Genomic DNA, 12,268 nt, shown 5'->3' on the forward strand with positions numbered 1-12,268 from the left:
TAGGCAGAATAAGCCAGAGGTGACAAAAAAATGCATGAACATTTTGGGTCTAATTGATTTGTGGCGCCAGAATCAAGTGATAAATTGGGAGTATTCTTGTGTCTCAGGGAAATATAACTCAGCCACTAGACTAGAATATTTTCAGTCCTCCCGTGAGATGATTTTAAGTAATTATATCCAGACTCTGAGTAGCTACTCAGATCACTCTTTGGTGGAGATGGAGATCCTTGGGATAAAGGTTGAGAGGCCCACTTTGAGGAGGCATTTTGATAAGGTGAACCTTGAGAACGAAGAATGGGGCAAGAAAGTAAACAGTGAGATAGCCAGCTATTTTGCACTAACATGTCCTCCATCAGCATATATTTTGTCTGGGAAGCATTTAAGGCAACCATACGTGGTCAAGTAACCTCACAGGGTATTAGGTATAGAAGGGCACTAGGTGTTTGCCAGGAGGGTTTGGAGACCGTTCTTCGACAACCAAATTTGGCATATTCCAGTAATAAGAACATAACTAATAAAGAAGCGCCTAAGCAGGCGAGAGGGTATATTCAGGATTATTATGAGTGCGGCTATGCAGCAAATGCCACCTGCCTTTAAAAGGTGTATGAGGAGAGCGAATATGCCGGGAATTTTTTTGCCTGGCAGATATGAGAGCTTCAGATGCAGAACAAGGTTACCTCCCTATTTGATAATGAAACTAAAATGAGGCTAACAGAGCCTGTCCAGATTTATGAGAAGTTCCTTAGGCACTATAAAAAGCAAAACAGGTCGACGTGCATCAAATTAAACGTTTTCTATCTCAGCTTTCTGTCCCAAAGCTTGGTGTTATCTAAGAGAAGGCTCTGCTATCCACAGTTACATTTGAGGCAATAGAGGAGGTGGTGAAGTCACTGACCACTGGGAAAGCATGTGGTGGAGATGGGCTCCCATCTGAGTTTTTTAAAGAAATTTGCACCAGCCTTAAATCCCAAATTGGTAAGACTTGCAATCATATTAGAGGGGGGAGCGGTCCTGGCTTCTTTCCGCACTGCTGTTGTGGTTGGCTTTCCGAAAAAAGATAAAAATAAAGAGGATTTTAACTTCTATAGACCTATAAGCCTTCTAAACGCGGATTATAAAATCATTACAAAAGTGTTGGCTAATCAGATGGGTAAAGTGCTGGGATATATTATACATCCAGACCAGTGTGGGTTTATTCCTGGGAGACAACTTTTCTCGAATACGAATTACTTAATTGAGGCTCTAGTCTATTTTTCACTAAACCGGATCTCTGCCCAAGTGTATGTTGGGGCTACAGCTCAGATTGTCATTAATTCTCATAATATAGGGTCTTGTGCGATTGCTACGGGCACACAGCAAGGTTGTCCTTTGTCGCCTATTCTTTTTGCGCTATTTAAAGAGTCTTTGGCAGAAACACACACTGATAACATTATCAAATCCCCAAAAAGTGGAATGGCTCCTATTAAATTATGCTGAGGATATTTTTAAAGCGAGAAAAGGCAATTTTAAACCAGGTTTTTAAAATATTTCAGGAATGCAAGCACTGGGTGGGTTTAAAAGTTAAAATAGAAATCTTATTAAGTAATTGTGCACTAGACACTACCAATAGAATTCTGCCCTTTAGTGAATCTCTCCCCTAAAAAATACTTAGTAATATATGCTTCGGAAATTGTGGATATTCATTTGCTCTGAACTATGTTCCACTTATTCACAAGATCAAAGCATTTTTTCTAGGTTGATTTACAACTTCAATAAGGTGCCAGGTAGCTTTGATTAGAATGTCAGTTCTGCTGCTATGCATTTTCTTATTTTCAGTGGTTCCATGCGCCCTTCAGAAGTTTAAGGAATTATATGGTATGTTCTCGACCTTTATGTGGGCGAATAAGACACCTAGACCGGCTATTGAGGTGCTCTATAGAACTCTAAAAGAAAGGTGGTCTTGCTTGCCTGATCTGAAATTATATTACTTTTCTAATTTTGCACATTGTTCATAAAGATTTAAACAAATCATGGTAGAATGAGTGTAGGCAACTTCTTTATTCATCTGATTTTTCAGGAGTATAAGATTATCGATTTTCTGTGCCTTACAAGATCTCCAAAAAAAGTCAGCTACAAGAGTTTAGTGTGGCTTCTTAAACTTAAATATCAAATGTGCAAGCATTATAACATTCCGGTCATTAATGGTACAACCTGCTTGGCCGATATTTTGGTCGGGAATCGTCCTTTATTAGATAAGAACATATTGGCCAGGTGGGATTCCAATGGATATTACAAGGTTCTAGATTTTTCAAACGCAGTAAGTTGGAAAAATTGGCCAGAAATAGAACATTCAATTCTACATTTTAGGATATTGATGCAAGGGTCTTTTATTCATACACAACCATTTTTAAGTAACTTAGACACTAACAAAATATATGGGACAGCTTAGAGTCCGCTGATGGGTAGGATAGAAACCACCACTCTTAGATCCAGCAGTTCTTGGGTCGGTATTTTGAGGTGTCAAAAGGTTATACACTATATGTAAAGATGCGAAAAGGTGGCAGTCAAAATAAGGTCTTCTAGTCTCAGATAAGATCATTGCCTTTTTGCATGCTGTATGAATTCTCCCAAATAAAAAAGAAAAAAGAAAAGAATGGCATGTGTGTCACCGAAATGCAGAGCTACTGCTCACTGCACCAGAGGTGAGCCTGCACCTTTCTAGACTCGCATAATATTGCCTCTGCTCCATTGAGCAGATTGAGAGATGGTACCGCGATTACATTTGCATTCCATATTATTCGTGTAATAATTAAGTAGTTATCTAATAAAATACTTTCCCTTTATTTATAAGTAAAATATTGACTGGACAATGCACTATTGAGTGATTTTGTGTAAACTGTTGGGTTGTGAGTCTATAACCCCATATCACTTCCCAACTCCCCATCACCAGCACTTCTCAAGTTCTTCCTCTCAGTCAAGTGCTAAAAGAGTGTATTTCGTGCCCAGTTGTCAGGATGCCAGTACATTACAGCCCCAGGATGACAAGGCAAACAGACCTAATCACCTTGATTGACACCTAGTAACCCACATATGGCTATGTGGCACCAAACCAGTTCGACAACTATGAACCCAACTCAACATCCTATTCAACCAAATGGGAAAGGAAGTTGGAGTCCTGAAGCAGTTTAATTTTATCACATCCAAATCTCAATTTGTGAACCGGGACACTCCTCCAACCCTTCTGCTCCAACCTACCACAAGGCAATATTATCTCATCTGTATCCTCTCCTCTCTTTTAATCAACCTCCACATGGAGCTCCTATGCTTTACACTAAAAAAAAAAATAACACGAAACACCAATGACACCCAAACTCATCAAATGTCATTACGGTTAAAATATGGATAGACCCTCTCCTAAAATAAATGAATGTATTTACTTTCTAACTAAACATCTTAATACTAGCAACTCTATAAGGACTTAGCATCATTCTCACCTTGGTCTCCAAACCAAAATCCATTGTAATCACCATCAATCTAAATATTTCTCTAAATCTACATCTCCATATCACCTAAAATGTTCGCCTTCTCAGAAAAATTAAACCGCTCTTCTTAGGGACACTAAACAGGCCGTGCCTCTCTTGTGCCTTAATGGCAATTAAAGATATACTCACAGGTCTCCCCAAAATAGTACTAGCTTCACTCAGAGCCCTCCTACACATAGATGCATGCATGGTTAAAGGCACCAAGAAATCAGGCCACATTGCTCACATCATTAAAGACCTCGAGTGGCTCCCCTTGAAGCCAAAAACAATTTCAAACTGGCTTGCATAACACACAAAGCCATGCATATAGGTCTTCCTTCCCCATTTGCAAAACAAAATTTTCTTCCCTGGAGGAAGTGGAAATATCAAAGCAAATCTTAAATTTTTGTAATCCATTAAGTAAGGAAAACCAGTTCTTCTTATGACTGGCATCTCAACTCTTGAAGAACCTACATGTAGACAAACTCTTAACAACAACCTACTATCCTCCAGGAGAAACTCAAAGACCCACCTGTTCAAAAAGATATAACTCCTTTTCAAGACCCTCACAGATGTCAGCAACACCTCCCTGATCTATTTTCATAATAGTTACTCAAACGCCTACATATTACAGCATTTTCTTATTACTGGTCTTAGGCTTTAAGAGTCATGTGGCAAGGTTCAAGCTCTATAAGTACTGTAGAAAGCTGGGTTCTATTTGCAGTATCCCTCCCCCGCTACACCACACACATTTTGCCAGGTTTTTGATACAACTTTGACTAACGTGCACTGGGTTCCGGCTATCCAGATCCCCAGTATTAGAGTTCCTTCGCCAAAATAAGAGGCCTGGTCACTTGATCCCCAAATGACTAGGCCCTTTAGCACTCTGTAAGTCCCTAATAAATGGTACTTCTGGTACATACGGCTAGGTAGGGTACTAAGGAGGGTCCCTATGAGCTGCAGCATAAAACTTCTGCCATTTCAAGGGACCCAGCACCATTCTCATGCAGACTGCCATTGCAGGCTTCATGACAAGGTGCTGCCAAAAGTGAAAACACAACATTGCGAACAGCCTGTGTGCCTTGTCCCCTAAAACACTACATGTAATTTTTGTAAGTCACCCCTACAGCAGACGTTACAGCCCTAGGGCAGGGTGCATTATACTGCATGTGTGGGCATATCTGCAAGAGCAGATATGACCCTGCTTATGTCTTTGGTCCTGTAAGATTAATCCTGTAAGTCACTGTACTCTACCTATTTGCAGAACATGATACCATTGCAGAACTCAGAAATTGCACTGTGTCCACTTTTCAAAGTGAAAATAATTATTATTTAAAACCATACTTACCCTAAGGATTTTTCTCTGATGCCTAAGCATATATAAAGATACTTGCTTTTTTTGTAAATTTGTGTGGATCTTCTTCTTGAGTTGTGTGTCATTTATTAACTATTGTGTGTATTTGTAGATGTCTTGCACTCCTTTGTGTTAAGCCTAAGGCTACTCGACCACACTACCCCTAAATAGAGCACTTTGGGATTGCATAGCAAGCCTTGTCTACGCACTACCTAACCCCTGGTCCCTTTACACGGTATTCAGATACCACATAAAGGGCCAGCTTCCTACACTCCTGAAGTGACCTCTTGGTGCAGCCTTGGACCTCACCCCATACCTTAACTCCAAAGGAACAGTCGTGTAGGTCCTTGCCAAGTTCCCGAATGCAGTATATGTTATCGTCCACACAATGACATTACTGCTCGAAAAATTGCACTGTCAACTTTTTAAAATTGTAAATCCACAACTCAAAAAAGACACAGATTCCGGTGATCTTGTTATGAACATTTATATAAAAGTATGTGTTATTTTTATTAATTGTTGTCAGATTTCTTCATTGAGTGTGTGTCACGCTTCCTGCCTTTGTGTGTGCAAATACATGCTAATCACATATGTCTAACTGCTAGCCCACACTACTGCAACAGAGAGCATTTGGGGTGTCATGTGCGACTAACTCCTCTGGGGTTTGCTTGGACTCTTTACACAGAGTACCTCTTTTTGGTCCACTATATAAAGAGCTAACTTCCTACATTGGTTGTACGGTGGAGGGAAAGAAGGCTTTGCATGTACTGTACCACTCTGTTAGCATTGGGATTCCACTAAAGAATACACAAGTGACTTTAGTTACCAAAAATATTTTTCCCACATTGCTAATCTGGTCTGCTAGGGCCTTGGTTAAGTTCCCCAGTCCTTGTTGTTTAGAAATTTAGAAAAGTTACAAGATAGTTAGGCCTTAAAACTGCTTTGAAATTTTGAAGGATACTACAAAAGGTCCTGACTACTTTAAAAACTATGAATGAGACAGCAGGTCCCTCCCAGGAGCTCAACCTGGGCCCCTGCAAAAATCTCAAGTTGGTCCCACTTAAGGCCCTCTGCCAAGCGTGGAAACCTGCCATGGGTCATAAACCCACTAAGGCCATCTGCAGCAGTTGCTAGCAGAAAATGATAGGGCCCGGGCAAAAAAAAGAAATCCTCCATTGGGGAAGAGGATGTTGAGGAGGATGATAGTAACACCACTCGAAGCACTGCTGACAGTACCCCAGCTGATGTAGATGGTGAAAATGCTGATCTTCAAGAACAAGCTAGGAGGACAGGTTTAGAAACTAAACTCCTAGCTATAGAAAAAGAATTGAGATGGGCTTAGAACCTATCTATGGTGGCAGCAACAACTTAAATACGGAGAAAGAAGTAGCCTTTTACTCTTAAGTCCCCAAAGGAATTGTTCCCAAATATGTAGAAAGTGAGGATATCACCAAATGGCTTTCAGCCTTTGAGAGGGCTTTTAGGATGAAGAAACTCAACGAAAAGTATTGGGGCTCTCTACTCTCTGAGCTATTTTCTGGCAAGCAAAGAGATAGACTCCCAACACTTAATGAGGCAGATGCATAGTCCTATGACTCTGGAAGGGAGCCCCCATTGAGGCTTTGAACTTACCACTGAAGAATACAGAATCAGTTACAGGGAGACTAAAAAAGCCCAGAGTCAGTTGATTTTGTGGCCTTTACAGTGAAAGTACTAGGTAGTTGGTTAAAGGGAAGTCAGGTGCACATTTATGAAGGGCTTGACAATCTAATTATGAAGGAACATCTGTTAAGTAAATGTTGCATCAATACCTGGTGGACCTGGGTCCAGTCTCTCCCCAGGAGTTGAGGAAGAAGGCTGATCATTGGGTAAAAACTAGAGCATCCAAGAAAAGTCATGGAGGAGGTGACTAAAAGAAAGGGGTAGTGAAGCCCCCCAAGAGAAGAAGGTGGACAACTCTAAAAATAAAGAAAAAGGAGTCATCTCTAGACTCACAAAAATCTGTTCAGGAGGGTGGGGCTTCAAACATCTTACAAAAGTGGGTACTAATTTAAAAACTGGGATGCCACGAAGGCTTGGTGCTTTGACTGTAAGCAGACAGGGCACCGAATCAAGGACACTTCCTGTCATAAAAATAAACCCACTAGTGTGCCCCCTCGGGTTGCCAGTGTAGCCTTTGAGGATGATTCCTCAGATGAGGAAGTCCTTGTAGCTTTTAACTGGATAGTGGGAGCCAAAGGTGAGTTGGAGATTCCAGAGGGAAGCAGACACCTCCAGGCTCTACTGGTGAATGGAATTCCAGCCACTGCCCGAGAGATACCTGTGCCAGTCATACCATTCTGCATGACAGGCTGGTAAGGTCAAACCAGTATATCCCAGGTGAGACTAAAAGAGTAAGGGCTAGCCCAGGGGCGGTTACTGATAGGCCTGTGGTTTTAGTGCCCCTAGAAATGGCTGGGTCCCTTATTTGGCAAAAGGTGTTAGTCAGTACAGACCTCCCCTTGACTGTCTCCTTGGAAGTGAATTCCCAGAGGTCCGAGCCCAAAAGAGGAAGTGGACCAGCGCCAGCCCTTTCCCAAAGATTCCAGAGGTGCTGCCCCTGCATGAAGTGCAAGTAGGCCCCAGAAGAAAAAAAAAAAAGTAAGTGTAGGAAAGGTAGGCAAATTTTAGCCAAAGTTCGAGTAAATCAAGGAGAGTTGGCTCCAGTAAGGGAGAACCCCAAACTTTGCATTGGAGAAGCCCAACCTGTCCCACAAGAAATCCTGACTAGTCAGGCAACTGGTAAGCCAGAGTTGCTGGCTCTTCAGCTAACAGAAAAAAAAATGGAGGAAGGGAGTTTGCTACACAGTGTAGTGACCCTCTCCCCCTCTCCCCTCCAAAACTCTAAAACAGCTGACGGGCCCCCTGAACACAAATAAGTCTGTAGGTTAGCCCCTTCACCTGTCAGTGAAGAGCTAAAGGTGTGCTCCTGAGCACTGACAGCGGTCAGTGGCCTCTGCTGGGTGTTAGCTTTTATGGCTGCATTGTTCTTTGCATGGTCTGACCCCATGTTGAATAGCAAGCTAGGCCCCCTGACCCTATTGGTCATGGTGGGGTTGCTCAAGTTGTGGGTGACATCTCTGGGCAAGCTGGTGGGTGCCCTGGCTAAGATAGGTATAGTAGAGGTGGGCAGCTGTCATCCCAAAGAAAAGAGAATGGGTGAGGAAAATGAAAAAGCAGACAACGAGCATTTTAACTGGGGTCCTCACACTGCTGAGGTAGGTCAGCTTCCCAATGGAAATGACCTGGGCAGAATGATGTAAGGCAGTTTAGGCCCTGCAACTATCCAGCCTGCCTCCTTACTCTTCCTCGCCTAACTAGGTAAACTCTCCCAGGTCGTGGTTGAGTCTCCTGGCCTGTTGGCTAGAGTTGTATTTTAAGCTGGGTTATGGTTCCAGTACACCCCTCCCCAAACTTTGTGCCTTTTTTTTATCTAACTTTGAAGTGCACTGGGTTCCTGCTAACCATGTCCACAGTGCCAGTGTTCCTTCCCCCAAAATTAGACACTTGGTCACTTCATCTCCAAGTGGACAGGCCCTTCAGCACCTTTATAATTCCCTAGTAAATGGTAGATCTGGTACCTAGGGCCTATGTACTAAAGAGGGTCCATAAGAGAAGCAGTATAACTTGTGTCAATCTAAGGGACCCAGCACCAACCTCATGCAGACAGCCATTGCAGGCTGCGTGACAAGGTGCTCTAAAAAGTGAAAACACAACATGGCACACAGTCTGTGTGCCATGTCCCCTAAAACACTGCATGTAATATTTGTAAGTCACTCCTACTGCAGGCCTTTCAGCCTAATGCAGAGTGCATTATATTAGATGTGTGGACATATCTGCAGGAGCAGCTATGCATCTACTATGTCTGTCGCTTCTTGGATATAATATGTAACCAGGGAAGCCCTTCTAAATACATATGCTAGATATTGGTCAAAATAAGTTCCCCAACTACATGAAGACTTCACTGGAATTGTATCAGATGCTTTGTTTTAATAAAACCACAATGATTTCAGTGATGGATTTATTAATACATGCACGCAGAGGGCACCTTAGAGGTGCCCTATGAAAACCAACTACAAGTGTGCTGACTCACTAGTTCTAAGCAGCCTGCCACCACAGAGGAGTTTCTGACCCCCCCCCCCCCCCCCACGGGTAAGAGCCCATGCTCTCAGACAATCAGGAACAAAGCCTGCTTTCGCAGGGGGTGTCACACACCGCTTCCAATAGGATGACCAGTAAATTAGCGATACAAGGCAGGGAGTATCAAAGAGCCCACTGTCTTTGGTACACAAATCTGGCTTCCCTCAGAAGTGAGGGGATGCCCAACCCATTGACCAAGGGCCCATTTGCCACCTGGACAGGTGGGAATATTAGTAGTCAGAGAGGAGTGTCTACCTTCAGGCTAGTTTCACCCCTAAGGTGGGCTACCTGATGTGGACACAAAATTTAAAAGTCTGCCATCTTAGTGATGGCAGAATTAGGAAATTTGGGACAGAGTTATACCCACGTCCAACAGGAGATGGTCACCTAGTGGGCGTAGTGACCCCAGGAGTAACTAGCCTAATGGCTACTGCCCTACATTACAAATCTAGTATTTAGGGGAGCCCCTGGCACCAGAAAATCATATCCTGTCAACCTGAAAGAAGGCGGCGGACCCTAAAGAGTCACAAGAACAGAAGACCAGCAACTGACTTGGCACCAACCATTACAACCTGCCTGCTGTCCTCCACAATTGCGCCAAAGACGACTCGTCCTGGAGCTGCCTGTGCCTCCAAAAGCCTGGGAGGACTCACAGCCTTCACTCCAGACCAAGGGACTACCATGGAGTAGTGGACCTGCTTCACTGCATCCTGCAAGCAACCCAGAAGAACTGAGAGAACTCCAGACGACCAAAAACCCTACACCAGAAAGAACCACTGCACCAGTGCCCTTCAGCCTGAGTTGAAGGGGGCCAATGGTGCCAGTGTGGTCCCCAGACCCTTCAGAGTTGAAGCCCACCTTGGGTTTGCCAACTGTGGATTTTCCGACGACGTCTGCAGCCTCTCTGTGCAGGCCCCATCTACCGCAAGTGTACTAGTGACAAAGACTTGATGCCTTAGGACACCTCTGCACCCAGCTGGCCCAAGGAGAAGATGACCAAGGGTGTCTCTGAGTCTCCAAGCCTCGTGAGACCTGAACCCTCTTGTTGGTTCAGCCAGACTGGGTCCCCAGTCCCAGCCTGCAGCCCTATGTGCAGGCCCCCTTTACTGCAAGTGCCTGCAAACTCTTTGTGCAGGTCCCATCTACCGCAAGTGCGCTGGTGACAAAAGACTTGATGCCTCAGGGTACCTCTGCACCTGGCCACCCCAGCCCAAGGGGAAGAGGACCAAAAGTGTCCCCAAGCATCAGTGTTGGTTCAGCCGGACTGGAACCTAAGTCCCAGGTGCAGCCGCTTTCTGACTGGATCAATCCCCATTGCCTTTAACGGGGCAGCAAACGCTGAATTGCACCTGTGCACCCGGCCGCCACAATGCTACCAGTTGGTGTTACCTGGGACCCTGCTCCATACTCGCCTTAAGTCTGGAAGATTAGTCCTATAAGTTGCTGTAAAGTAACTGTATGCAAAATATGCTTTTCCTCCACAGGATAACATTACAGCTTCAGAAATTGCACAAAGTGTTTACTTTTCAAACCTGTAAGGATTTCTAAATAAAAATGTACTGATTGTGATGATTTTGGTGCCTAAAAATATATAAAGATAAGGGTTATTTTTAGAAATTGGAGTGCAGCAGATGTCTAATACTCCTCTCTGATAAGCCTAAGGCTACTCGACCACACTACCCCCTAAGAGAGCACCTTGGGAATTGTAGAGCAAGCACCTGTCCACTTATAAGAGAAACCTGGACTCTTTGCACAGTATACCTTTATTTGGCATACTATATAAAGAGCCAGCTTCCTACAACCAGTGCAGCATTTGCTTAAACAATGGATTAACGTGAAGGGACCTTGGGGCCTGCCTGCTGCCAGGACGAGCAGTATACAGGGCAACACACAAAGTTTATTATCTGAGGTCTCCAATTGATTGTTTTAATTTTGCAAACCTTCCAATGGCTAATGTATCATGCTTCAACACTGCCAACCTGTTATATTTTGTGTTTTATGTTTCATTTTGGAAAGCCATTAAAAAGGTTTTTTTTGTAAAGAAACTGTATAAAAAAATGTAATTATCCCCAGCTGCTGTCATCAGTTTGTCCATGATTTTCTGGATTAAATATCAGGTGGAAATTTAGGCGGAGGGTTATGTAAGAGGCAATTACAACCATACTTGATTACCCTCCCTGAGCTTGCCCAATATTTTGAGAACAGAGAATACTATGTGCTAAGGTGGTCTGATGTACACCAGCAAGGTTTCTTAAGCGTTTCTAAAAATCCAGATGCCTCACTTTTGGCCTTTTAGCTGTATTTTCAATACTGTTTTCGCTTTGTCATAATCTCCTCAAGTTGGCTTTCATAACACAAAACGCTTTCTACCTACCACCTATCCTGATCAAGAAAAAGTCTAAGAGCATATCTTGATTGCTCTGAGAAATAGTGAAAACAAACAACAAAAAAGGAAAAAAAAAAAAAAAAAAAAAAAGCCCTCCCTTGTCAAGAACAAGATCCTGGAGCTATAGATCCGATTCTATCAGATCGAACCAAAACATTTAGGTTATATCAGAAAAATCCTGAAATTACATCTCCTAAAGTTATATCTCTAAGATTAAATTAAATGTAACAGCTTCTACCCTCCTAACTTGTAGATTTCTCTGTGCTGTTGTTTCTGCTCCATCACTTAAGTACATCACAATGCATTTCCAGTTTCATGTGAAGCGCTCCTTTACATGTTTCATTATACTGTACAGAGTCACAAATAATTTATCTGGTCTTTTTCTCATGCCTAAATACTTTAGGCAGGAGAAAAATTGTATTTAGCACAAGTACAAAAGCAGCATAGAATAATACAGGAAAACTGATTTCTAGCTCCCGTCTCTACTTCTTACCTCCAGCTAGCATCGCAGTTAGAACTATTCCACATGACCATATATCAACTGGCTCCGCATGAAATTCTTTTCTTTTAATTAGTTCTGGTGCAACATAAGGGAGAGTGCCACACATCTTGTTCAACAATCGCTCGCGGCCATTGTGCCTGAACACGGTTGCCAAACCAAAATCGGAAATTTTAAGTTTATCTAAAAAAACAATTAAAAGAATAAACATTATAAATTAAATATTTAAAGTGCTTTTCTAGAGAATTAAAACCCAGATGTCAAAAGCAAGGGCACAAGCATTTTATCTCATCTGTATGTGCTGCTGAAACCCTGATAAAACACAGTACTTTAGGTAGTTGATACAAATT

General features: G+C 42.8%; 1 protein-coding gene across 2 annotated transcripts in view; it reads right to left on the bottom strand.

Moving 5' to 3' along the window:
• The window catches only part of CHEK1 (checkpoint kinase 1), a 129,447-nt gene that overhangs the window by 81,775 nt on the left and 35,404 nt on the right, over positions 1 to 12,268 (bottom strand). Inside the window, exon 6 of one of the 2 annotated variants that reach the window (XM_069224402.1) lies at positions 11,913 to 12,101. The exons of the other annotated variant lie outside the window; for it this stretch is intronic. Coding sequence (XP_069080503.1) covers positions 11,913 to 12,101 — 189 coding nt within the window. The remainder of the gene's footprint in view (positions 1 to 11,912; positions 12,102 to 12,268) is intronic. 2 annotated transcript variants of the gene reach the window in all.

This window comes from Pleurodeles waltl, chromosome 3_1 (genome assembly GCF_031143425.1).
Source record: "Pleurodeles waltl isolate 20211129_DDA chromosome 3_1, aPleWal1.hap1.20221129, whole genome shotgun sequence".
NCBI lineage: Eukaryota > Metazoa > Chordata > Amphibia > Caudata > Salamandridae > Pleurodeles > Pleurodeles waltl.